At 43.0% G+C, this 27,843-nt stretch overlaps 1 protein-coding gene across 17 annotated transcripts in view; it reads left to right on the forward strand.

Annotated features, from left to right (window-relative positions):
* ADGRB1 (adhesion G protein-coupled receptor B1) overlaps positions 1-27,843 on the forward strand; it is a 214,659-nt gene that overhangs the window by 162,438 nt on the left and 24,378 nt on the right. For 9 of the 17 annotated variants that reach the window (XM_074577952.1, XM_074577950.1, XM_074577953.1 and 6 more), the window contains 5 exons: positions 5,430-5,496; positions 10,077-10,162; positions 15,517-15,615; positions 25,381-25,552; positions 26,763-26,858. In XM_074577952.1, coding sequence (XP_074434053.1) covers positions 5,430-5,496; positions 10,077-10,162; positions 15,517-15,615; positions 25,381-25,552; positions 26,763-26,858 — 520 coding nt within the window. The remainder of the gene's footprint in view (positions 1-5,429; positions 5,497-10,076; positions 10,163-15,516; positions 15,616-25,380; positions 25,553-26,762; positions 26,859-27,843) is intronic. The other 8 variants (XM_074577966.1, XM_074577955.1, XM_074577959.1 and 5 more) reach the window with 1 other exon arrangement.

A 27,843-nucleotide genomic window follows, 5' to 3' on the forward strand; every position in this document is an offset into this window, starting at 1 on the left:
ATCAGGGTGCTTGTCACCAAAATAGCAGGAGACCTTCTCACTCCAGCAAATCCAGTTTGGTCCTCCTTTCATTTCCTTCCATGCTGCAGTCCAGTAAAGCTGGATCTAGTTAAAGATGTCCCTGTTTATTGCATGGGATTTGGACTCTATGACGTTTAAAGGTTCCTTCCAACACAACACATTCTATGATTCCAGGATTCTATGAAAGCTGGTGAGTCCCAGCAAAGTCACGAAAGGAGCAACAGTTCCTCTCAAGCCCATAGAGCCCATCAGACATTCGTAGTGCTGCCATCTTGTAATTTCTGCTTTTGGCTTTACCAAGAGCCAGACCTAAAGAGAGCTAACTTGCAGTCCTACACTCAGGCCACCATCTCGGTCCCAAGCAGGGTGGATGTCCCTGTGGGCACTGGTTAAGCAATCCCAGCCCTGCCTCCATGCAGCGAGGGGCAAGCGGGTACATGCTGCTGGATCAGGTGGATGGCATGGTGGGTTCATAAGCTATGATGCTGAGTGTAAAACGGTGCTGAACATCACTGTAAAGAGAGTTACATTTGCACATTGGTGCATTTTAAAATGTGAAGCAAATATTCATGTGGACCAAGCTAGGCAGGATGCCCCAACAGACTGCAGTGCATTCACACTTAAATCTGTGTTCCTGCTCAAGGGTCTTAAAAGCTCTAACATTTATGTGTGGGGAGGCCCTTGGTTTCACCTCTCTTCTAAAGCAAATTTTACATTACATAGCAGTAATTTCAGAGCTGAACTCCAAAACTTGAGATGGTTCAGACTTAGATTTAACACTGTCTAATGCTAAAGGCATATAAACTGAATACAGCCTTGGATCAAAGCTTGTCCCAGGATGTTTGTTGGTTTCTGACCATTGCAGAAATGCGTGAGGTAGTTGCAAAGCTTGGAACTGGAGCTCAGGAGCTATTTTAGCTTTGTCTCTAATTAGAATAAGGCATGCACAGGACATTTCAAATGGGCAGTGGCAGACTTTCAAAGCACAAAGTTTCCATCTTTCAGAAGGTAGGAAAGACATTAGCCACAACACATCCTTCCCTGTGAAGAAGGGGACAAGAGTTGACACGATAAACCACAAGGGGCTTCACAGTGTCTTTCAAGGCTTCTTACAACCCTGCAATTTCTGGATCCTAAGAGTAGTGCATTAGCACCCGTTGTTTTTCTTGTGGACATGGGCATTAGGACAAAGCAGAGCTCTGATGTTTAACTGAGCACAGGATTTGGCACTCAACATCAATTTTTTTCTCATCCCACTCACAGTGGTAAAAAATCCTAACATCCGTCTATGGGACATGGTCGTGAGAGCATTTTGGGGACAGATGCAACTACTGAAGGCATTACAGCACTAATCTTGGTGTTACAGATTCCCAGGGCAAAGCTGGTGGAAGGGACTGTGTGTGAAATGCATAATGTGTCTCTGTGTCACCGTGACTGAAACTGTTCATCTGCAGAGTATTCCAAGGTGGCCAACAGCAGTGAGGCAAGTTAAGGGAGGAACCTCAAACATGGTGGTCTACCTGAGCCCTAAGCAAGATTTCACCCAGCTTTGTCCTGTCTTTTTATTGTACATGGGATGAAGCTATACTGTAACAATAAATACACAACTGAGCAGCAATATGGAGGCTTGTCCCATCAAGATGTGATAGCAGTCAAAGGGTTGGCCATGTCTCCAAGGTGTAATGTGGAGAGATCAGAGGCATTGCTAAGTGTGGGAAGGTTGTAGATAATATTTAGTATTTACCCTTTAGCTGGCCAAACTGGGCTACCGAGTGGTAAGATGAGAAGGGGGAGAGAGGTTCAAATTAAAAACTGAATACGTACTGCAGGATTTGGACTGTGTCTCTGTTGTTTTCTGAATGGCAATTCACCAGCAGCCATTCATTCTGAGGCCTTTGTTGCTCAGGACACTTATGGAGTGCTATGCACTCTCCGTCTACAATTAGGGGAGGAGGACACAAGGGGATTTTTCCTTCTTATCTGAACAGCATTTGAAAGGACATTTTGCAGTTGTTTGGAGAGTTGCTGGGGTAGGGTACAGGCTGTACTTCCAGTCTCTAAGAAAGTCTTAGACATAATGGAGGTCTAGAGGACCCACCACTGCTCACCTCCTTGCATTAGGCTGAATAATAACTCTCCTTTTAGCAGGTACTTCAGGGACTGACTCTGGACCTCTAAAGCTTGACAAACGGCTTCTTAAAGCTTGAGCCGAGTAATTGAGATTGTGCTACTGGTAGCTGGGAGCTCATATCCTTCCCCGCAAGGGAGCCCACAAAAATTTTTCTGAGAACAGTACCAAAACACAGCAAATTTCCAGGGGTTCTTGTGTGTCATTGCATCAGGGCTTCTGTCACCCACAGTTATCTCAGCAGCTTCTATATTAATCTCTAAATTAACACTGGTGGGATAGCTCTGATTCCCAGCTGTAGTCTTAGTTATACCAATATGTTGGTTGTTGCATTGGGGCTGCTTAATTTTCCACACGATCGAGGTAAGACCTGTTGCTGGCAGAGCTGTATGGTGGAGTCAGGAAGGTCTCAGTGGAAGTCAGCTCTTTGCAGGACCAAGGCAAAAGCCATCCATCTCACGTCTCTGCTGTGGCAGATTCACAAAAGGATCAAATGTTTTGCAAAGAGGTCTTTTGCATTGAACACAAGAGCTGCTGTCAATCAGGGGAGCACTGCTTAGAAATAGTATTCTGGAGCTGCTGAGCATTGTTAAACCATTCACTTACTCCCTTCCAGTGGTAATTTTATTTAAAAGATCTGTGCAGAGATCTCTTGGCAAGTACTGGGGAACCTGTTAGTGAAATGCAAATATTTCTATGCCTTGTAGGCACAGGGCCAAAAGAATCTCCACTGGATTAATATATTGCTGGAGTTTGCTGTCAGTTCCTGTCTTGGATATCACTTCACCCTTTCCCTTCCCTTGCTGTCAGCCACCACCTCTGACAGCCTTGGAAATGCTTTGATTAAGCGCTGTGGCAGGGAGGTCAGGCAGTCAGAAGGGATAAGGACCAGTGCTTGGTGATGTGTGAACTTGTCTTCAGAACGCCTGATGCTCAAAGGGGAAGAGGGGCTGCCAGGGACCTGACATCAACGAAAGCCCTCGTTGCACCAAGTCCTCATTGCTAATTGGAGTGTGGGGCTGTCAACTCCTTTCTTCAGCTGAGCATCAGTTGGAAGAGACCCTGGGAAAAACAATCTCAAAATTGGGATGGAACATTGGAGAAAAAGCTCTGTGCAAGGACTAGGATTTGGGAGCCCTCCTGGTTCCTCCTGCCCTCTCCCTGCATTTAGGGAGACCTCCAGTTATGGCACCCTCCAAAGCTTCATTCTTATTCCCCCCCTCCCCAGCTAATTATTCACTTTATTATTACAGCTGCTCAGACTACTTGTGACAGAGGAACTTGCTATTAGGAAGAGATCAGAATTGATTAAATTAACACATTACAGGTTTAATTTAGAAATAAACAAGATGCAGGCCTCAGAGAAAAACAGAATGTCCTGCTTTCAATTTTCAATTTGAAATACTTTTTTTTTTTCTTTTCCCAAATGTTCTGTCTTCTTTTGGGGCAAAAAATAACATTTTTTGCAAGTCAGAATTGATACAAAAACATATGAGGCTGATCAACAAAGTTGAAATGTTTCCAGGAAGCCTTTGTTTCCTGGGAGACTCTGAAAGGCAGCATCGGTTTGCTTCTGATGCAGAATGAAACCATATTGCTGTGAGTACAGGCACGTAACTGAATTACTGCAAGGTTAGCTGGGTTAAGAGCTTTGAGAAAGTCCTTGCTCCATTGTGGTTGCCTGCTCTTATCCTGTGGTAAAGGCACGGTAGTTTACTGCTGAAACAGGATTACTTCATTTCACATTTTCTCCAGGGTACTGCAATGTCAAAGCATGCAAACTTTCTGTGAGGTTGCTGACACAGTGTAAATTTGCATCCTCTCTTGCCCTGAAGTACCTGGTTTATGTGTCCATGCTCTGAATTTCTGGATTCCCCACAAAAGGGAAAATTCACCTCCAGTGCTGCTATGACTGTTCACGACTGTGGCAGAGTCGTGGGAAGGGATCTCTGGAGGCTGTCTAGTCCAACTACCTTGATCAAGCAGGGTCATCTAGAGTTGGCTGCCCAGGACCATGCCCAGACTGCTTTTGAATGTCTTCAAGGATGGAGACTCCGCAACCCATTTGCTCATCCTTTACCAGTGCTCAGTCACTCTCACAGTGAAAAAGTGTTTCCTTCCCAACTTTACAGTCAAACCTGAAAATCCTTGTTGGCTGTCCAGACACCCTGTGATGCTCAGTCCTGAGGATGGGAGAGGGGTGAGATTTCTCCTGCCTCTCTTTACTTGTTTTTTTTTTTTTTTTTTTTTTTTTACACCAAGTTTGTCATTATGGGGATGTCAGTGTGTACTGAGTTTTGTATGTGAATGTACGGTGTTCTGTGGGGACACTGGGAGCATATTCATCCTGTTTACATGAGAGATGGGATTCTTCTCCCCAGTGATGTCTCCATCTGGGTTAGGTGCACTGTTTACTTGGATGGTGAAGATCTGGTCAGGGAAGTCAATGGAGTTCAGGATGTGATTCATCTAATTGAATGTAGGTGCATCATCCTGGGCCATTTTCGTTGGATCTCTGCTGACTTGAAATGTCATCAAGAGTGACTGGCTCTGTGGTAGGCATCAATAGGGCAGACATCAGCACCTAGTCAGAAAAGCCCCCTCAGTTTGTGTAGGCACTAGGCAGTTTAGGAGCCTAAATTCCACACGTGGTCAGTGGAGAACGGAGAAGTCCTTCTCAGGTTACATGGTGTGAGGGAGAAGGAACAAGCCGGTTTCCAGAAGAGCCACCACACACCTCACGCTCAGCTCATTCCTTATAAGCATCCACTTAAGGAGTGCTGTGAATTCCCACCTCACTGCTGTGTTGTAAAATTTCCCCATGAGAGCAAGCTCAAAGGGGGAATCCAGGAGAAGAAATATACTGCTCTCCTGGACCTGACTCCTCAGTGGGCACAGTGGTTAGCAAATGAGTGAGAGACAATTTCCACTGTTTCTACTCTTTTGCCTAAGTGAGTAGAACAAGACCATCATCTTGCCAAGAAACTGATGCAGCTGCTTCCAGGACCTGGTCTGAAACGGAGCACTAGCATTAATTTTGCATGCATTCCTCTGTCGACAATCAAATGCCATTCTGCAGGCAGAGCCCCAGGTGAATGAGCCTTTATGCAAGTTCAAGAGAAATGAGATGCAAAACTTGCCTGCTGTAAAGTCTGAGACTTTTTTTGCCATGGGGTATCACCTCTCAGGATGAACTCTGCAGGCAAAGAGAAGCGGCAAACATGCGCCTGTCACTGATGCTAGCCACTGGGTAACTTTCTTTTCTCTCTTCATTTTCCAGCTGCTGGCTGTCGTTAGAGGGAGGTCTTCTCTACGCCTTCGTGGGACCGGCAGCTGCTGTCGTTTTGGTATTTAAGCTTGGCTGAAAGTTTGTTTGTTTTTTTTTTCTCTGTATCTTATAGCACTTACTTTCCTTTTTCTTTCAACCTAAGAATGCCCCTTTTTATTTCCACTCATGTTTCAGATAGCTTTCTCCTTCAGGAATAAAGATCAAAGGGTTAGAAGCCAGCAATCTGGGATGGGTTTGATTCTGAAATATAATGTGCCTCAGCTCTCAGCCTTCCACCTCTGTCTTCTCTGGAGTCCCTTAGACATCTAATTAATGCTTTACCTTGGTTTTACCTTCTCTGGATGGAAGTGCAAGACTATGGTGGAAAACTCTGACATTAACTCCTTCAGAAACAGCTGTTACTGGTTGCTTTCAGACCAGGCTGGACCTCCACAGCCAGCATTTATTCCTGGTCTGTCCCAGATGGCCAGTGCATGTGAGCAGCTTCCTTGTTTGTAGGTGAAATGGAGGTCTTCAAATCAGTGCTGAGGGGATCCTTTGTGACCCTAAAAATGTCATGTTTGCTTCTAGTTCAAAGAGATGGAATGGTTAAAGTGAACATGCCTAAACTCTGTCCCACTAGCTCATGCATGGTGAGAGTTTGTTCTACTGTCCCCTCATTCTTGGCTCCAACACAGCACCAAAGCCAGTCTTGGCCAGTTGTTACTTGAGTTGAAGGTGTCACTCAAGAGATGACATACCTTTCATCAAGCTTCCCTTCTGTCAAAGCCTCGTTGGCCATGAGAAATCTTCACTGTCAGGGTTCAAAGAATTTAAGAACTTCTGGTCCTTTAGGAAATCCCTCCTGCAGCAATTTCAGATGGATTTAATGCCACATTTGAGCTCCCACATGGAAGTGACAGTCTGCAGTTTCTCTCCACTCTAGTGTTTTATCCAGTGCCTCTAAAGCTCAAGTGCCCTGAAGGGTCCCACAGGAATGGGGTTGTTGACACTTGCAATTTCTTTTTCAGATCAAGCTTTTGTTCTGTGCAGTGTCTGGGGGGTGAAGTGCCCTGCAGCAGGAGCAGGCTTACAGGAGAATAACTACACAAAACTCTTTCTGCCTCTATTCTCACTACTGTCATTGCACATCAAAACACCTTAGTGCCATCGTTTCATCAGGATGACAAAGAGACAAGCCAGCAGTTGCCCCTCCTTTGTAGTAAAGCAAAGCTTGTATCAGTTAGGGTCTTCCTTTAGCATAGACTTGCAACACATAGTTGAGCCTTCAGATAGCAGCCAGCAAAGAGTGAGGATGAGCAGATGTTCATGCCAGACAGTCATTAGATCTCCGTAGGCACGTGATAGTGGGATTTCCCTCAGTAATGTAGCTGATGGGGGTCAGGGTCTTCTTTATAGATAGGATAATTGACAGGAGCATTAAGTGGCTTAGTGCTTTCAGATGAACTAGATCTTTGCCCCAACAACATAACAAATGATAGCTCTGTCTCAGTGGCTTGAATGCTCAATAGACAGCAGTGATTAGTGGGGAGGGAGCTTTGGTAGTGCCCAGAGAAGGGGGAGTCAATCTGCTGCCTCCACCCATCTTGCTTTTGTTGTGCTAACAACAAGGGAAGTAATCCTTGGCTTTCCTTAGCATTTTTAAAGCAGGAGATAACCACATAAGCCTGCTTTCACTTGGCATCTCAGTTTTCATTCACCATCAAAGCTGGAAATGGAGATTTCCTTACAGAGAGGTCAACACCTGCAAACAGTGGTTCATAGAGCTGATCTTAGGAAGTGGTGAATCATTTCTGGGGGTGTCTGTCTCTATTCAGTACCTAGAGAAAGAGCCTACACACATAGTTTAGACTACCTAATTCATTGCTGGATAAAGTGGGAAGTGAATGCTGTGACTTTTAGCAGCACCAGAAGTTGAACACACAGTTCTCAAATGTGCACTGTCCACAAGTCTGGACAGCTGTCTGTTCTCCATGTATTTTGTCCTGATTTCAGGTTGACCATGTCAGCAGTGGAGGGACAGTCCACCTGGCTCAACATAAGGACAGTCAGGCTCTTGCAGGGCTGCAAAGGGGACGTGCAGCTGTGCTGCTCTCAGGATAGGTTTGCTCCAGAGACAATACAGCTGCTCTTGTGCAGCGATGCACAGTTCAAGGTGAGACTTGACTGGGCCTAAGCTCTTTCTCACCCAAAACTCTGAAGAAATATATAGATGCCCAAGCGACTTTGCACACAGCTGACTTGGCTACAGCTGGGCTTGTTACTCTGCCTTAGTCCTGGCCAGAGTAGACTTGTGCTCACTCCTCCCCAGCCATTTAAGTATCTCTGCACTGCAGTTCTCCTATCAACATGATTTTTCTATTACCTGTACTAACCTTCTTCCTCCACACCCTCCCTTGTTATTTTCCACATTGGAAAAAGGCCTTTGGCTTATCTTTACTCAAAAAATAATATTCTTAAGGTGGTTGGCCTGCAGCTTCATCAATATTTGCAACTTGCAGTCAGTCCACTAACACTGAATGGCTGCAAAGGTTTGACCTTTAGTCTTAAAAATCCTAACAACCTGAAATGCAGAGCTGTCACAAGCAGCTTTACTCACCTAGCTCAGGTGAAGCATCCTGGTGATAATTGTATGCAGGTTGAAGGCAATGAGTTACTGCAGGGAAAGGCTCGTGACATGGTGAAGTCAGGACAGAGAGTCATCAGGTACCGCTTATCTCAAGGGCTGAATCTCAGACTTGTGTCTTTCCTTCTGGATAGCATCCCAGAGACAAAGAAATAAAGCTACACTGAATATTATTAAGGGTGGCTGTGTTTAGAAGCATGTCCATGTGATATCCCTGACTTTGTAAAGAAACGGAGCCAGGATCAGAGCAAGATGTTGATCATGATGATCAATGTACTGGATAAAATAGCTTTTATTTATTAAAACAGTTGCAGAGCTGCAATTGCAGAGCTGCACTTTGTCATTTCCCCTTCTATATATGAACAAGGAGACACACTGTGTTGTGGCCAGCCCCAGGAGTGATCCAGCCTGCCACGCTTCAACCCTATCTTTCCTACTGACTTGCTGCACCTAAAGCAAAGTCTCTTGTGTGCTCACCAGCCCCCAGCACAGTGAAGAAGGATCAGTGAATTGAAAGGGCTCTCTCTCTCTCCCAGCACATAACTAGGGTTTGTTTTCCTGCTGATCTTTGGCTGAGTTACTGCATCTGACTTGCCAGTGTTGTTTCTCTAAAACAATACCATGGTGAGCTCTAGAAATGGACTCGCAGCTGTGGAAAGTAGTCCACTGACCCAGCAGCTGATGCAAAAGAAAATAACTGCTATTTGTGAGATCTTCCATTTATCCTCAGCTGTGGACTCCACAGCAGTGAGCTGGGTCATGTCCTGCTGAAACCAGGAATCCAAACTCAGAAAGACTGCTTATTCTTGAGGATGATTTAGGCAATTAGGTGGAGGCTCGGTGTGAGCAGACATCTCCCTTCCTTTGGGCTACGTGTTGCACTAGGTGTCTCTTAGGACCACCTCTCAAGGGTCTATTAAACTCACCAGGGTTTTCAGCAAACGTGTAATGTTGCACGTCTCTGAATTTGGCCTTAAAAATTTCCTTGCAAACTCCACATGCAGAAGAGCATCTAGCACATTGTTCTACCAACACCAGGTGTTTGACCATCAGCAAAACTTGTCACTGTCACTTTTTTCCACCATCAGTGCTGTGCCTCCATGAAGAGGGTGGTGATTATGTGTCCCTAATGTGTTCGCATTCAGAGGCTGCTGAGGTTTGGATGAAGTTTGTGAAATAGATGCAGCTGGCAGCAGTGGATGCAGTCAGAAAGGCTCAGGGAGGAGTTTAGCATCACTTTGCAAGACCTCATCTCTGTACAGCCTGTATTTCACTGTGAAGATTTATACCTGATTGGTACAGACATTCATGCTCTCACCTTAAAAAAGTAGGATGAAGGATTTCATGCAGCTGCCCTGCTCCTGATTTTCTGGAAATGACTAGATGGCTACTTTACGTGCTGTGCCATCTGCAGTATCTCTCAAGACATCCCACCATAGTAACTGATATTTCTACTTGCTCCAGTGCTCCTCCACCTCTTATTTTGAGAGCAGAGGTGCTGGTTGACCAAGCAAGAACTATGACAAGCCATCTGCATCGCACCACCCCATTCTCTTAAGGCTGCCTCTTTGGTAGCAGAGGCTCCAGAAGGCACTTTTCAAAGTATCTAGTATCAGCCCACTGCTCTCTCCTGTATTGGTCATTTTCTACTTGTATTACCCTGAAAAATTGTTCTTCTGAGTACAGTTTGCCTTGCTAGACCTCAATCACGCATTGGGCTTCAAACAGCCCTGCAGCAATCTGAGCACTTTCCAGTCTTTTCCAGGTTCACGGAGACCTCTCTGATCTGCTGCCAGCTGCATTATGCTGTCACTGATGCATGACCAGGGGAGGTGGGAAGGGTATAGAAGGGATAGAACGGGTGGTGATCTGTAGAAGTGTAACCATGTTACCGAGGTTTGGGAGAAACGGGAAGGACTTAGCTTGCCAAATGTTGGGTTTTTCCTTCTGTGCTGCTCACTTTGACCTAACCTACTTGAGAACAAAACTGTGTGTTGTTTCTCTTTCAACAGGTGAACATGGTTATTGGCATTCTGGTTTTTAACAAACTTGTATCCAAAGATGGAATAACAGATAAGAAACTGAAGGAACGGGCAGGGTATGCCTTATCAATACATCTAAGTAAAGAATGAAAAACAAAAATCAAACAAGGTTGTGATCAATAACCAGGCAAGGAATGCAAAGAGAGATTGGAGATGCAAACAAGACGCAAAACCAGATTTAAACAAAATGAAAGAAAAATACCCAGTCAGTTTAATCTCTCTGTCTTGTCACTCAGTGCAGCAGAGACAAAAGACCCAAGAAGCAGCACTGTGTTTCTGTGGAGGAAAGTTAAAAGTTCATCTCTTTGCTGAAATGGCTTCAGCCCAGGCTGATATATCCACCCAAAGATCAGGGAGGGAAAAGTGACTCTTCTCACTAACTCCTGGAGACAGCAGCTGGATCAGAGAGGACTCATGGTTCCTGACTGCTGCACATGGCATGGACTGTGTAACAAAGAAGCCATGTCTAATGGCTGGCAGGTGGCTGAGGGACAGCAAAGGTTTATGATAGTTTTTAGGAAAGGGTCTTTGGAAGTCTAGCAGTGAACAGATAAGTAGATATGTGGATCTAGTAAAGATCTTACTCTAGTAAAGAGTAAGTAAAGATACCTCTTCTGCAAGAAAAAAAAATTGATGTCATCTGAGGTTCTTTATTTTCTCCACAACCACCACCCCACCCTCCATCCCTGAAACCTGAGGCTTGTGTTACCTGGTTTTATTTGTAGTATAATTGAGGAGCTGACTCCACAGTTCTTGTCAGCCTAGTCTCACTAAGGGTTGGCTGGGGTGGCAGATAACCTCAGGGGTCTCTGTTGGGTTACTTCCAAACGCTTTGACAACGGTGACTTCGTGATTGACTCGAGCAGGATGAGACCCCCCCTTCATCTTCATTTCTAGAAATTAGTCTGTAGCCTGCGTAGACTTTCTTTCTGGCCTATGCCACGCTCCAAGCAAAGGACAGAAATAGCACACTGACACTCTGAGTCAAATCAAATGCACAGGTCAGCCTGGCTGCTGATGTTAGTACGTTATTTTCTACTGCCGTACTTGGCTTGCTGTTGCACTCAGAGAAACTATCTCCTTACCTGCTGCTAGGAAAGACAGGATTGAGTAGTCTCACTTGTCCATTGACGGCATTTGATTTGTCACTGCAGATAATGGTTGTATTCTTCTAAGAAGAAGTTGTTTACAAAGATGCAAGGAGAGGAAGAGGTGTTCTGGTGCCTCTGCACCATGACTACAGGGAGAGCCTAAAACCTTAGGAAGCTGGTGAAGAAGTCACACAATTCTTCACCACAGACTATCTATCAAAGCAGAGGGAGCACGGGTACCTCCCGTCTTGTTTGCTGCACTCCCAGGCTTCACAGAGAGGATAAACTACTTTCTCCACTGTGGTGCTGCAAAAGTCTTGGGCCCTAAACTGTGTCTCAGATGGCAGAGGCAGAAAGTACTAAGAAGGTTCCTGTCATTGCACAATTGAGTAGTTCTGGTGGAAGTGGTTTTTAATTGAGTGATGGAAGCAAAATTGAGGGCAGAAGCAAGTTCTTATCCAGCTAGGGGAGAAACACAGGAACATGTTAAGGTTCATGTTTTATCAGCAGTGTTGACATACCCTTCGTGCAGCAAAGAAGGGAATCTCAATGACTGAGCAGTGCCACGGTCATGATAATAAGAGAAGATTTAAGCAGATTTAGATGACCAGAGGTACCGGTTCCTGCTGGTTGAACAGGTAGACAAAGAAGTCACCTTGGTGCATTGCTTAAAGCAGCTGCTAACAAGTGAGTGCTTTGTTCTGGATGATGCCCTTTGCAAAGAAAGAACTCAAGAAAATACCCAAACTACAGGTAGAGTCTGTAGCAAGATAATTGCACTCGAAAGTCATCACTGAAATAAACGGTTTATTGGATTAGCAGAGCAGCAAGTTACTGTCTATTAATCTCTTCCTCTCTAATCTAAACTGCATACAGAACGACCTTATTTAACGCATAGCAGCTGGTTATTGATCACATTCATAACTGTACTTTGAAACAAAACCTACAAAGAAAAAAAAAAGTCATTTTTTCTGATGTTCTTTGTTTTTTCTTTCTTTTCTCTTTTTTCCCCCCTTCTTTCGTGTCCGTGTGTGTGTGTGCAGCGCTTTTAAGCCTTCTCTGTGCTCAATGATTTTGTTCTCCTTTCGAAGTGCACCTGCTCAGAGTGCAGAAGCACTTTTGAGAACTCTGGTGCCCCTTCCCTTTAGCTAGCCGCTTCTGGACTGGGCTTGGGAACCGTGTTGGAAGGTAGTTCTGAAGAAAATCAGAATAAGTAACGGCCTTAGACATGTTTGGATCTGAGGAGATGGTATAAAGAAACGTGTTTCCTTTAGCAGAGGCAAGAAGTATGGTTCGGTGTTGCAAAAAAAACCAAACACAAGGGAAAAAAAAAAAGTAGGAAGAAAAAAAAAGACCTGTTGATCACTAAGAGGAGCCCAGCACACAGACTGACAATCGGCTGGGATAAATAAATCAGTGCTAACAGTTCCCGTGAAATAATAACCAAGACATGATAGGTTTTGCCCTATGTTTAACAAAGGAAATTGCTGTGATTACTGTTGTCACATCTGTCAGAAAATGTTGGCTTTCTAATGGCAATGACTTTATAGATATATCACAAAACAAGGCTGTAGAGAGTTGGGTGTGATTTCCTGTAGAGCTGGAGAAATGCACACAACTGCCCCAACTCCTGTCCAGGCACAGGAGAAAACCACGGAAGTGACTCCCAGCGGAACGGTCTCCATTCACAGCCAGCTGCACCGACAGTGTTTGACAGGAACGGTGCTAAAAACGAATGCTTTAATATCAGATGCAGGAGCTTTTAAAATGAATTTTAAATTTATTCAGCCAGCGTTTATTCCAGAAGCATTTGTATGCTGATGCAGCCAGGGAAGAAGAATGAAACTATAGGGTATATTCACAAAGGCTAATTTTAGCTTCTGAATTTAATCTCCCTAGGCTTCCTCTGTAACTACTGGAGAGAGACGGGAGCCTTGTTTAGTTGTTCCAACTTGCCCCTTAGAGGACCTTTACTTCTTTTATCTCTCCATTGATTATAGAGAGGACTTGAGAAAGTTTGCCCCAATACCTTGTTTGAAATACTCTGCGTGACTGTCCTGGTGGGGTGTAATGGAGCTGGATTGTCAGTGCATAAAGAAGAAAGGAATTGGAAAGATAATAACTACATTAAAATAGGAACAGATTTGGATTGCCCTTCATCTGGGAATGTTTCATGTTGGAAGCAGTGCTCCTGCTCTTTGGGCTGTGTTTGGTGTAAAGCACTGTTCAATAAAAGGTAGCAACATCCAGGCTCCAGTGAACACACCAGATGAGTCCATGAGCTGTTTGTGGATATTTAGGAAGCAGAAAAAGCTAAATTAAATGAATGCATTATTCACTGTGATTATTTCATTAGCTACCCTTTCATACATACAGGCACCAATATAAACCTGCTACGGAAATTCAATATATTAACAACCTCATGCTCCCAACAAGAACAAATTATAATACAAATGTATCCACATCTCTGCCTATTCTTAAAACTTTCTGCATAAATACATCCAATAGCAGTTACAGTTGTGTGTTATAGTGGTCTTTTGGCCAGTTCTTTGTGATTCAGTGTCATTCATGTTTTTTCTGGTATAGTTTTCCATCAAATTCCTCAAATCAATCTACTTTCTTTTTGCTGCCTATCTCTGCCTCTCTCTGTCTCTCTGCTTATCTGTTCTTTGTGGCTTATAGCTCTGGGGATAAGCTGTCTTTTTTTAAGGGTTGTGCACTTACTGCCTCCCAAGACCCACTTTATCTTTGGTTCAGCCATTGTCCTCACTGAATTTAGACCTTCCTTCCTGGAAGATATGTATCTATTGACACAGAAGATAATTTTCTTTTTGTCTGAAGGCTGAAAGCTTCTGTGGCGTACCTTAGCCTTTATTCTGGAGGGGAGTAATGGCTTATGCCACTGTAACTAATTAAAAGACCAATCAATAGCCACTTGAAAGTGGGCCACTAGGACCACTGATAATGCTGTGTTGGTGTTCATGGGGGTGTCTTTTTTGCAGTGAGACTGAACACAAAACTGTAAAAATTAAGAAATGATCTGTCAACTTTCCTAATCTCTCTCCCAGGCAGGGTAGGGCTGTAGAACCCCCATCGCTTTGTACCTGCAAACATCACGCCTCACCAGATGCACTGCCATCAACCAAGAGTAACAGACCTACTGTCCTTTGGCAGTGAAGGTTATGCCTTCTTTGATATCAGGCACTGCATGTAGGTCTGTAGGATGTTTTCAAGACTCCTGCCCATTTTTTAAGCCAGATCTGATGTGGATGTCTATCTGCGCAAACCAGAGAGTGCACATAAACTAGTAAATTCTGGGAAGAAACAGGGACAATGCCAAGCTAATGTGGCTTCTGGGCTCCTGAGTAAGAGCTGGCTCGTCAGCTAGGTGAGTTCACACACATAAGCTTCTAAAAATCATGAGGACACGTCCTTTAGCAGATGCCTGTCACCCCTTATGCCAGCAGCCCACAATGGCCAGGTTCTGTGGTTGATCCCATCCAGAAAAACAAGGGAGCAACTGATGTGAATAAGTCTCAGGGTTCAGCTCCAAAACAAGATCTGAGAGAGGAAATGTTTCAAAAGTAGTCAGCCAGTCCAGTTCCCTTCAGGGCATGTTGATGGTCTTACAAAACACTCAGGCTCAGGGTTAACTTCTAGGACATAAACAGTCCCATTTGCATGTCCTTCACCACAGATTAAGCAACCAAAGAGTGGCCTATCTCCTTGTATTATCAACTGCCACCAAAATGGCATCCCCACCAAAACAAGGATTAGCCCACAAGGGCTGGTGAAGAAAATATATGACACATCCCTTGTATTGCTTTAGGAAAGAGGATAAGCAAACACAGTCCCCACAGCCCTACTTCTTGCCTTCTACTGTACAACCCTGCCACCTTTTTTGTTTTGGAGCAAAAAGGCCAGGATGGAAAGGAACAATTTCTCAAAAACAAACCAAAAGAAGGAGACAGAGGCTGGGAGAGCAGTACTGGTTTCTCTTCCATGGGTGCCAGAGGGAGACACCCTGAATCTGGCAAAACATTCACCAACACAGTTCCACCCTCTCCAGCAGCACCAACACGTCTCTGAATTGTACATTTTACCCATTTCTCACATCTGGAGTGGTACAGATGAGAGTTTTATTCCTGCCTGTCTTTCATTTCTCTTTTCAAACTGGGTATGGTTGGTTGGTTCCCTTTCTCCTTTCTTCCTTTCTTTCGTTCTTTCTTTCTTTTGGCTTCTCTTTCCCTTTCCTTTCTACGTTTGTGTTCATAAGCGAAGTGTTTTGTTTTGTTTCAGTCTTTTGGTTTTAATTGCAGTCAGATGGCAGTGCCCCTTTACGGCATGACGCTCAAATGTTCCAAGTGTGGAGTAGTTTCTTCTGCTGAAGTTTCGGCCACAGCCACCAGTAACGCCATGTTAGTTCCTCTAATTTAAACTTCTTTTCTTTCTTTCTTTCCACTTTCTTTTTTTTTTTTAATTTATTTTATTTCCCTCTTTCATTTCCCTGCACTCACCAGCCCTTGTTTGTTTTCTCTCCCTATGTCCCTGCCCATCTCCCCACATCCCCAGCTCTCCCTGACCTCATTCTGTGGGCCATGAATAGTGTAGGGCTCCTGCAACGTCCCAGGAGCAAAAGCTGATGGGCAGGATCCTGAAAAGCACTTTATGACATGCCTAGATTTAAGCATGTGAGCAGCCCATGGAAGACAAAGGGACTTTTCGTTTGTTAGAAGATGGGTATATGTTTAATGCCCCCATTTAATTTAGTTCTTGGAGTTACAGACATAAAGATGCGGTTCCCATTAATTTTGACGGTAGATGAGGGCTTCAAACTCCAACTTTGTCAAACACTTGAGCATGTGATTGAGTTTTTTACTCCAGAGGCTGCAGAGCATTGAGTATGATTTCAGTGAGTTGGTGAGTGGTTTTTTTTCTCTTATAAAAGGCTGAAGTTAAGTTTAATACCTCGTAGGGCTGCAGTTCTGATTTGATAAGATTTGTCTGCCTGTTTTCGACCCCTTAAAGCACTTAGAATTATTTCTTAAAATCTTAAAGCATTTCATAGCTCTGAGTTACAAAAGTCAAATGCTGTTAAATCTTTTCTTATATGCTGGAGTTAGTAAAAAAAATAAAAATAAAAAATTAAAATGTCAGAGCTTTGTTCTGCTGGAGAAATTGTTGCTATTTATATAGTTGGCTTTTTTCCCCAAAGGTTAAGGTAGGAGGCAGAGCAATGAGGAAAGGTTTGTCTTCCTCCCCTTTTTTGTAATGTTGTTGTCTACATCATTTCCAAGTGATGCTATATTTTTGGTTTTGATGAAAAAAGAAATATACGTAAAATGTGTGAAAGAAACAATCTCAGATCTAGACATCTGCAATTTGAAAACTCCTACCTTTTATTAATCTAAAAAATAAATAATCATCTGAGTGCCAAATCTCAAAATGTATAAATATAAAAGAAAATCAAAAGTCAAGGTTTTCTCCTTTTTTTCTGAAAACTGAGCCATTTATATAAAATCCAAAAGAGTTCAGGGAAAAAAATAAACATTTCTGAGAAAACAAACAATTGCCATTAGAAAAAGAGAACATGCAATCACCTCTATTAAGAGCTAGCAATTTCTGAGATGCAAAACCTAAACAAAATCTCATTTATTTTTCACTGCTGAAGTGGTTTACTTACCTTTTGCAGCAGTGCCCAGCTGAGATGGTGAGTTGGCTTTGGTCCAGACACGCGTACCACAAGTCTGGAATTAGCAGGTCACCGCATTTCGGTTTCCTGCGACTGCAGAGGAATGCTAAACCAGCAGAAGCTTTGCTATTAATAAATTAGACCGTTAAATAGGAGAGGCTTTCAGTTCATAGCAAATTCATGTAAAAAGTAAAACAATCTCAAATCCTTCTCCCATATTATCTGAGGTTGGTCTGTCATAAATCACATATTCTGATTCATCTTCAAATCGGAAAAAAAAGGGATATGAAATCCAGATCTCCTACTTATCCTGTTTTTCTAATTTAAGTGGTTTGATAGAAATTGGAGGGCTCTTGTCCTTTTTTTCCCAGCAGATAGAATACCTTAGATGATAAATTCCAGTACTGGTTTTGTTGTTTGTCCTGAAGTGTCCTATGCTCTTGTCCTTGCAAAGGGACCACTGAATAATACACAACCTAGTTTACTCAGCCCTCATCTACCCTTGTCGTCCACTTCATTCTGCAGCTGAACTGTTTCTGGTTTTCTTCCTCCAAATCTATTGTAAATTAGGTTGTCAACAAGGCAAAGCCCTGATTATGCTTCGTGCCACTGCCACCATTCTGCTGGCCTTCATCCCAGAACTTAGACCAGCTTTGCCATTCAGTTTTGAAGTCTTGTAATGTAAACCAGATGCCATTAGGGTTTTTGGCTCCTCTCTGACCTGGAATTAGCCATAGTTCTTAGGTAGAGAGCACATCAAGGATGTTCCTGCCTTGCTCCTGCTGGGTTTGCTCATGTCCTCTCCACCCTATGTCCCATAGATTTCAGAGTCTCATTTCTGGGGTAGCATGGCGTGAAATGATAGCTCTTTTAGTCCTTTTTTCTTGTCTTTTGGAAATCATAGAAGTTTTGAGAAACTCTTTGTGGTAATACCCGTGTCTAAGAGAGAAGGAGTCAGAGAAGGGGAGGTATAACTGAGGGAAAACATGGTAAACCACTGATGGGAGAGCAGGTAGTAATCATGAAAAAACATGCACTGGAAATTGTGCATTAAGGACTGGAGGAAGGCCAATATCACTCCAGCCTTCAAAAAAGGCAGGAAGGAGGACCCAGGGAACTACAGACTGGTGAGTCTCACCTCCGTCCCTGGGAAGGTAATGGAGTGACTTGTTCTGGATGTCACACCGAAGCACGTTCAAGAGCAGTAAGTTATTGGAAGTGGTCACCATGGATTTACCAAGGGTAAATCATGCCTGACCAATCTCATAGCCTTCTATGATGCTATAACTGGTTGGCTAGATGAGGGCAGAGCAGCAGATGTCATTTACCTTGACTTCAGCAAGGCTTTTGACACTGTCTCTCATAACATCCTCCTTAGGAAACTGAGGAAGTGTGGATTAGACGAGGGGACAGTAAGGTGAATTGAGAGCTGGCTGTGTGACAGGACTCAGAGGGTTGTGATTAATGGAGCTGAGTTGAGTTGGAGGCCTGTAACCAGTGGTGTCCCCCAGGGGTCAATTCTTGGACCAGTATTGTTTAACGCATTCATCAACGACATGAACGAGGGGGCAGAGTGTATGCTCAGCAAGTTCACTGATGATACCAAACTGGGTGGGGTGGCTGACACCCCAGAGGGCTATGCTGCCATCCAGCGTGACCTGGACAGACTGGAGAGCTGTGCAAAGAAGAACCTACTGAGGTTCAACAAGGAAAAGTGTAGGGTCCTGCACCTGGGGAGGAAGAATGTCAGACATCAGTATAGGTCAGGGGTGGTCCTGCTGGAAAGCAGCTCTGAAAAAAAGGATCTGGTCATCGTGGTAGACAGTAAATTATCCATGAGCCAGCAATGTGCCCTTGTTGCCAAGAAGGCCAATGGAATTCTGGGCTGCATAGGGAAGAGTGTGGCCAGCAGGTCAAGGGAGGTCATTCTCCCCCTCCACTCTGCACTGGTGAGGCCACAACTGGAATACTGTGTCCAGCTCTGGGCTCCCCAGTTCAAGAGAGACAGGGAACTACTGGACACAGTCCAGCGTAGGGCAACAAAGATGATTGAGGGATTGGAGCATCTCCCTTAGGAGGAAAGGCTGAGAGAGCTGGGACTCTTTAGCCTGGAGAAGAGAAGGCTGAGGGGAGACCTTATTAATGTTTACAAGTATCTAAAGGGTGGGTTTAAGGAGGATGGAGCCAGACTCTTTTCAGTGGATTCCAGTAACAGGACGAGGGGTAACGGGCACAAGCTGGAACATGGGAAGTTCCAAACAAATATGAGAAAAAACTTCTTTATGGTGAGGGTGACAGAGCACTGGAAGAGGCTGCCCAGGGAGGTTGTGGAGTCCCCTTCTCTGGAGACTTTCAAGACCCACCTGGATGCAGTCCTGAGTAATGTCCTCTAGGCAATCCTGCTTTATCAGGGGAGTTGGACTGGATGATCTCTAGAGGTCCCTTCCAGCTCTGAAAAATTCCGTGATTCCGTGATTCTTAAATTGGGAAATGACAGAAAGGAAATCTTTGGATGTCTATGACCTCTTAAGGGTTAGCTAGACTTTACAGATGTGGGTTAAAAAACCCTTTCCCTTTAGGTTGTTCTGGAGAAGATACTGGTCATATTTTGCCATTAGAAGATGTCTGATCCCACATTTCCTTCCTTTTATTGCTGCCTCTAGGGTAGCCTCAGCCTGTGAAATACTGCCTTATAATTAATTTGTCTTTGCTAGCTGTGAATTTTTTTTTTATCTGAGACAGGGAAAAAATATTGCAGGGGTATGCCATTTTTTTGTACTTGCTGTGAATGAGGACATCCACTGCAGATACCAGGGACTGCTCTTGGATAGGTGCATGGATGGATGGATGGATGGAATTCCTGATGGGTAGTGCATTCCTCCTGATGAGTACTGCGTTCAGTTTTGGGCCCCTCGCTACAAGAGGGACATTGAGGTGTTGGAGGGTGTCCAGAGAAGGGCTACAAAGCTGGTGAGGAGTCTGGAGGACAAACCTTATGAAGAACGACTGAGGGAGCTGGGGTTGTTTAGCCTGGAGAAGAGGAGGCTGAGGGGAGACCTTATCACCCTCTACAACTACCTGAAAGGAGGTTGTAGAGACATGGGGGCTGACCTCTTCTCCCTGGTGACAAGTGATAGGACAAGGGGAAACGGGTTCAAGTTACGTCAGGGGAGGTTTAGATTAGATATTAGGAGACATTTTTTCACTGAAAGGGTTATTAAACATTGGAATAGGCTGCCCAGGGAGGTGGTGGATTCACCATCCCTGGAGGTGTTTAAAAAAAGGGTAGATGGGGCACTTAGGGACATGGTTTAGAAGTGGCTCTTGTCAGGGTAGGCTAAAGGTTGGACTCGATGGTCTTAAAGGTCCCTTCCAACCTCAACAATTCTATGATTCTATGATTCAATGATTCTATGCATTGCAGATACGGACCATAGGGAAGAGACTGGCCCAAGACTAAGGCCTTGGCACAGTGTATTCTTCTTCCAGGCAACCCACCCAAGAGTTAATGTTAGGAGTCCTCATGACCCTTCTCATGCATCACCCCTCTTACATCATCAGAAGCTCAGGTAACAAATCTCCCATCTAAGGAATTTATTCTTTTTCTTGGCTCATAGTCATTTCAGTAAGTCTTAGATGTCAAATTTTCTGTGTTTTAGTTCCAGGACTAATGTGAATCAATATTTCCATGCATGGCTGGTTTTATGAAGGAGACTGTTCCTCAGGAGAGGGTTATTCTCATAGTTCAAGGAATTTGAAGTCGTATCCTTGCCTGGGGATAGTACTTGGGCCTACAGGCCCTTGCTTGGACTGTCAAAGAACAACTTCCCTTATCAGGGTTCAATAACCAAGCAGTCTGCCCATAACTACTTCATTACCTGCTTGTCTCATTTAAAGGCATTTGATTTCCTTTTCCCCTAGTTGTGTGGTTCAAATTGCAGCATCCAAGAGAAGAATCATATTTTGCTGAAAATAGAAATAATATCTTGTGTTTCTGTGTTGCCTGTGCATGGGAAGAGCGTGCACAGTGCCCTGTTTTCTAGTTACAGATTTCCTATCTTGGTTATATGGGCATTGACTTAAAGGGATTTTCTCTAAACTTGGGGCAACACTTATGATAACGCATGAGAGAATGAATAAAGTAAATCCTTGTACTGTGATTTTCCTGTAGCAGAACCACTGTGATACAGGACTAGCATGCTCATCAGAATAGTGGTGCAGCATGTGTCACCCTGTGCAGCATGTAAAGAGCCATCCATTCTCTCATGTGTTGAGTTCACCTACCATCTCCCTTTTCAGAGCTCCTCTCCAGGAGCTGCTTTCTGAATTATAAAGCTATTTTTCCTTCTGCTAGTTCTTTAGCTTATGGTACTGGCTGCCCTGTCAGTATTGAGTAATAAGAAGAATTGATCACTTCTTTATAATAACCCTTTCCATCTTTGTTGGCACATACTCTATGTCTGCTTGCACTTGCCTTTTGTCAGGGTGCAGGCCTCTTAATCTTTCTTCATGTAGATCTTTGTTTCCAAAAACATTTTTTTGCTCTTTCCATTGCTATCCTCTGAGTGCCATCAGTTTATCCTGCTTCTTCTGCCAAGGCGAAGGCTCTCAAAGATGCCAGCTAGCTAAAGAACAAAACCACAGCTAGTTTTTGACATTTTGACCAAAGGCCATCATCTGCTTGTTGCCAGAGCTGGGTCTGCTCTGTGCTTTCATAAGGTAAAGTCTTTGCCATGCTGGATAAAGCTGTGGACAATGTTATCGTGTGGCCGTGTTCACACGTCATTGTGATTCTATTTGGTTGCGCTGTGGCATTGCCATATCTCAAAGTAATGCCCTTCCTCTGCAATGCAGCAGTAGTGTGGAGTGGTGGGGAGGAACAACGTGACACTACAACTGTACTGCTGAGTAACATTGTCATGTCATGGTCATCACCATGCATCATCAGCATCATGCTTCCACACTGCTGTGTAACAATCTTCCCTTGATGTTACTGTCACTCATCATGAGTGCTGTCATGCATGTGACAAATAAGAGGATCTGCCAGATAATTCCTTTGTCTTCAGCAATAAAAGTCGTGGATTCATTGATCATAGATAATCCATAATGAAGAGTCATTACGTAATCACAGTGTCATTATATAACTCATCATCATGATTACATTTCACATCACGTGGCAACATAACATGAAGTTTCTTAGGTCTTATACATTATTCTGGAACCTTTTAAGGATGCGCAGTACCTCCTAAAGAAGGGCAAAATGGAAAGGTGGCAGAAGTGTGAGTTCTGCTATGAATCCAGCTCAAGCAAATAGAATTAAGGGCAAAGTCACAGGAAACTCACTTATCTTACCCTGAGTTTTCTTCTGAAATTTCAGTCTTGATATGATTTTTTTTTTTTTAATGGAACTTTTTTTTTATTTAATATTTTAAAAGCTAAGCAGAGCCCGGAAAGTGAAATTAGCGTAAGTTACATTCCTATGACCTGTTGCCATCTGCTGCCTGAGAATAAAGATTATGCATTAAGTGTCAAGCAACATTTCCATAACATTTATAAGGGATTAATATTGTTGAGAAGGCATCTGCAAGGTGAATCACAAAGAGAGCAGAAAAGCCATACTCTTAGTTGGTGTAAGTCAGCACAACTCATTTGGGAAAATCCTGATTTACTCCAGCTGAATATGTGGCATAATACTGTTTTCATTGTCTGAGCTGGAAGGGTAGATGATATTTTCATCATGTGGTTGGAAGGGCAGAGATTTTAAGTGGCGATTTAAGGTTGCTTATGTTGGGAGAAATAGTGAAGTCCACCAGGATGTCCCAACTCAGAAGAAAGTTGAATAGTTTGCCCACATGGAGACACACAGAGCAAGAGGCTGTGAAGGACTCATTGAGTCCAGCATGAAGAGAGCAGGAGCTCTGAAGGGAGCCCACTGTAATTATGAATCATTGCATCTGTGCTCTGGATAGCAAATAGACTCAAGCAATGCCTTGCTAAGGCAGAGAGCCTGCATTATTTTTTATTTTTTTTTTAAAGTAGGTTTTGAAGCCAGTGGATTGAAGTCTAACCACTTGCTAAAGAGAAACATAATTTACCTCCTCAGCAGCATCCCTTGCAACCCCAAATCCACATCTAAATCTTGGATCCAGATCCAAATTGTTGTCAATCTGATGTTGCAGTTCTTTTCAAGAACAGAAAATCCCTCCAAATTTAGACAGCTGGTTCAGACCCATATTGAGAGGTCAGATTCATTATCAAATGTGGTTGCCAGGTTTCTTGTTTGCCTGTTGGTGGTAGTAACGTACGCATATGTGTGTATTAAGACTGTGCTGGGAGACCAGATAATTCCAGGAAGCAGAGTTGTCTGGTACAGACCTTTTCTGGCAGCCTCTATTGACCTTGCTGGATTCCAGCAATCACAATTGTGAGTTGCTGCTGGAATGGCTTCATCTGCCAAGCCAAGCATCAGGCATGTTGTGTTTCCTGATACTTGCATGGAAGACACATCGAGAGTGGCTTGTTAGGGAGCAAGCCTTATCTTTCCATTTGGCTTTTCTGCGTCTCTGATTTTTTCGCTTCGCTTACTGCTCAGCCAGTTTTATTAATGCACCACTGCAAATGATAGCAAAGAGAGATTTCAGTATGATGAGGCAGATTCTATGATTCTATGATTTCAGAGGGCTAAGGGAGACACGGAATAAAAACTTCTGTTTGGGAGCTGTTTGGTTGAGGGCTGTCTGGCTGTTGCTTTTTTTTTTTTTTTTTTTTTTAATAATACTTTCAAATTATAGTTTCTGCTGGATGTTAAAGAACATTCAGTTTGTCATCCTGTATAAAATTATGAAGTATGAGATTATGCCACGGCCCTTGCCTTACACGGAAGTATCATAATGCTTGTTTTAATTGAAAAAAAAGTATATTCCATTTAGCTGCTCCCTTAGGTAAATTATATTGCTTAATAATGCCACTAAGGAACACGTCTGAGTCTGGACAAGTTGTGGAAATATTTGCAATCAGAGTATCGTTAAGACTATAAAAATAACCTGTTACTTCAGTATGTGGTCGTTACAGCAGAACTGATGTAACAATCCTTGAAAAACTTAACTGAAGCCAGGGCGTTATATCCTGATGTCCATACCTGTGTCCAAGCTCCAGCTTTGTTCAGGTAAAACTCTCACTGAGGTCTGTGAGAGTGGTACCTGGATAACCAGCAAGTAAACATTATTAAAAACTTGACCATATAGCAGAAAATGGTAAGCAAGTCCCATGTAAGTACTGTAAAACGTGTGTCATGATATCTGTCCTGTAATTTATTGTGTTGCCTGTATTTGTTTCTTAGTATATAGGCTGAGGTTTTCTACACAGAGAAATCTTGAAGCCCAACTTGTTATTCCGCCTGTGCATAGGTCTACTCTCATCTGTTAGATAAAAGCCTGCAGAGAAATTCTCCTGGTACTCTTGGTGCACCAGTGCTGCCAAATATATAGGATGACTGACAGCTTAAAATCTTCCTAGTAAGCTGCTAAAATTGCTTAGGACCCTTTTTGGTCAGAGAGCTGAATGACTAAATAGTCCATAGGAACAGAGCTGCTTTCCCAATTCTAGAGCTATCATTCATAGATAAAGTGGAGGTTCATGGGGCAGTACTTGTATTACAGAAAACTGCTTTGTACAGTTTCCTATCTTGTGAATTAAGAAGTGGCTTGAATCTTAAGTTATTTTAACCCAGAATGTCCAGCCAAGAATAAATTATTTACAATAATTGCTAAATATAGAAACAACTGTATTTTTTTTTTCAAAGCATTCAGCTGGGGAGATTACACAAGAAAGCAGAAAATTTTTTTTTCACAGAAAAATTGGATCAAGTGTCAGTTCTCCTGATGTTAATTGATGTAGTGTTGTATGGACCATCAGCTGGAGAGTAAGGGAGCAACAACGAAATAACAGTGTTCACATCAGCTCTATGCTTGTCCGTTTTAGTCACTTGAAACCGTGACACGTCCCCAGTGTCGGTGTCTTCCATGTGCTGTGGAAGTCCAAGTGTCTGTAACCCAAGTACCGACAGCCATCGTGACAAACCAGTCTCTGCTGCAACTGTTCCCCTTCCCTTTGGCAACATATAGTGATTGTACTTTGTCTCCCCTCCTTGGGAAATACCATCGTTGTGGTGTAGTGACATAGAGTGGGAAGGGTGTGAAAGGGGGAGTGAGGTATCTGCATCCTTCCTCCCCACCTCAAGTTTTATGCATGACTGCACCATTGAAAAGTAGTCCCTCCTGTAGAAACGTGTGTCACCTGTTTTGGTAGCGTGAGTGTGCAAAGCATCTTCCTGCTTCCCTGTGACGGGGACTCAGAAGACATCTGGCACAAGTATACATTTGCTAAAGAAGTCTTCTGAAGCCCCATGGGATCAGGAGGCTGAATTAGCATCCCACGTGGAAGCGGATGAGGCTGAAGTGGAGCTGAATTCTCTTTTTCTCTCCCTTAACAGGGCATCCCTTTGGAGCTCCTGTGTGGTCCTACCTCTCCTGGCTCTTACATGGATGTCTGCAGTTCTGGCAATCACAGATCGGCGGTCGGCACTCTTCCAGATTCTTTTTGCTGTCTTTGACTCATTGGAAGGCTTTGTCATCGTGATGGTCCATTGCATCCTAAGGCGGGAGGTGAGACGAATGAGTCGTTCTCTTTTATGTAACCAAGATATTTCCCACAGAAAACATCTGAAAAATGTCCAGTCAACCTAGTAGCTTCTCTAATCCTATGATCTTTCACCTTTGTATAGACAGTGACCACAAAAATGACCATGACGCCATCAGTCAGAGGGAAGGAGGGAAGAAGGGATGAACAAATGGTTGTCATGCTGAGTGGAATTTGGGGGACAGTCTTAGATTAGCTTGTTTTATAGCTAACCTGTCAGGTTTTGCTTGTTTAAGACCAAATTAAGTAATTCCAGAATGTTTACGCCCCACTTCCAAAAATGGACTGTTAAGGAAAACAATTATTGTTTGTTTGATTTCAAGAGGGGCAACTTCCACCGAGGTTTACAGAATAATTGTATGTTGGCATTAGCACCTAGATATCCGAGCTAGAAAGTAAAGCTAGCAATAATCAAGCAAGGAAATTTAATAAATTCTCTTCAGCTTCCCTGTGGAGATTTAAAATGGTAAATTATATCAGGGAAGAAAAGGATGAATCTTTTATGTTTCTTTTATTCTTTTCGTCCTACTGAGTGGATAGGCTATTAATAACAGAGACAGGAAGGAGGTTTTTTCAATATTCATTTTATCTTCTTACAGCTCCTTTAAATTAAGTAAAACAGATTAATTTCTTATGTCAGGCCAATGAAATCAATGGAATTACACCACCGGCTTGGCTCAGACTCATTCAACTAATTGCATTATGAATATGGGCCTGCATTTAACTCCTGTTGCAGTCACTGGCATTTTTTTTTTCCATTGATTTCAGTGAGCTTTGGCTCAGATATATATTACAGCTGATCTAAGATCATAATCAGACATTGTAGACCCCAATATAATGATTTATGCAGTAGCATCCATTGTAAACATATTGCAAGCTGCAAAATAGAAGGCACTTTTATTCTCGGTTATATAAATCAAGCAACTAGAAGTGATCAACATGGTGACCCAGGATATGTGTAAAACCTTTGAGTTACTCTGTTAGTATGTGAGATATGTAACATATAAACCATTTTAAATGAATACCTGAATGCTAGTAAAGTAGGAGCCATGTTCTTTTGAGCTACCAAGGACTGTTTTGTGTTGTTTTGGGTTTTTTTTTGGTTCTCAGCAGATTTTAATATGGTTTGGTATTTCTGTCTGACTCCGACTTTTGGAAATCCTTTTGTTCCTGCAGGTTCAGGATGCTGTGAAGTGCCGAGTAGTAGATCGTCAGGAAGAGGGCAATGGAGACTCAGGGGGGTCATTTCAGAATGGACACGCTCAGCTAATGGTAGGGAAAACTATGACTTCGTCTATTATTAAGGGACCTGTGAGCTTTTTTAGCCCATAATTGATAAACTAAGGGCTCTGTCCATCATAGATTTTGCAATCATCTTTCTTTTTTTTCTTTAAACTTGTGCTTGAATAAACACAGCACTCATCATAACGTCTTTCACACAAATATATTTTCTTTTCATTGTAATATTAAGAGGCTCAAATGTACACACCAGGTTTTGCAGACATCTTGGTGACACCCTTTTCTCCCAGAAAATACAAAGGCAAAATGTATCTCCCAGGTCTTCCAGACCCTTTCATCACCATCACGCTGCCCTATCCTAGCTAGAGCTAAGAGGCAGTAGTTTAATACCATTTTAATCATAGTGTATTGGGTCATTATTATAAAGATGCTGTCTCAAAGGGATTTGCTTCTTCCAAAAGCACATTTGTTTACCCTGCTTCAGCGGGAATACAGTTTAAGCACTGTAAACCTTGGTCCTGCTGTGTAAGTCCTTTACAAACAGTCTAGATAAGGCCATAGAAGAAAAAGCTGTGGGGAATCTTCTTGCAACTGCTTCAGTGTTATAAAGTAGATGATATAAGAGGCATTGGATTTCTGAGTTTGGAGTAAGGACATCAGGACAATCACGAGATTTGAACAAGTTCCAAAAATGTCTAGTTAATAATAGACCAATATCATAACCCAAAGGTGTGTTTTTCCAGTCAGTCTTGTGCTAAGCTAAGTAGCTTGTGCTTGGGTAAAAGATCTCATTTCAATCTTTAAATCAAGACATCAAGGGATATACAACAAGGATATACAACAAGTCATCAATCTTTAAATCAAGGCATCAAGGGATATACAATTCTACCACATCTCATAGGTGTTTTTTAAAAAAATGGTGCCTCATTTCTAATTTAAATGCATAATCTTCTCATTTTCAGACTTAGGTTCTTGCTATGACTATTTAGGTGTAATTAGAAAGCCCCTTGCATGCCTA

This window comes from Larus michahellis, chromosome 2 (assembly GCF_964199755.1).
Source record: "Larus michahellis chromosome 2, bLarMic1.1, whole genome shotgun sequence".
NCBI classification, from domain to species: domain Eukaryota; kingdom Metazoa; phylum Chordata; class Aves; order Charadriiformes; family Laridae; genus Larus; species Larus michahellis.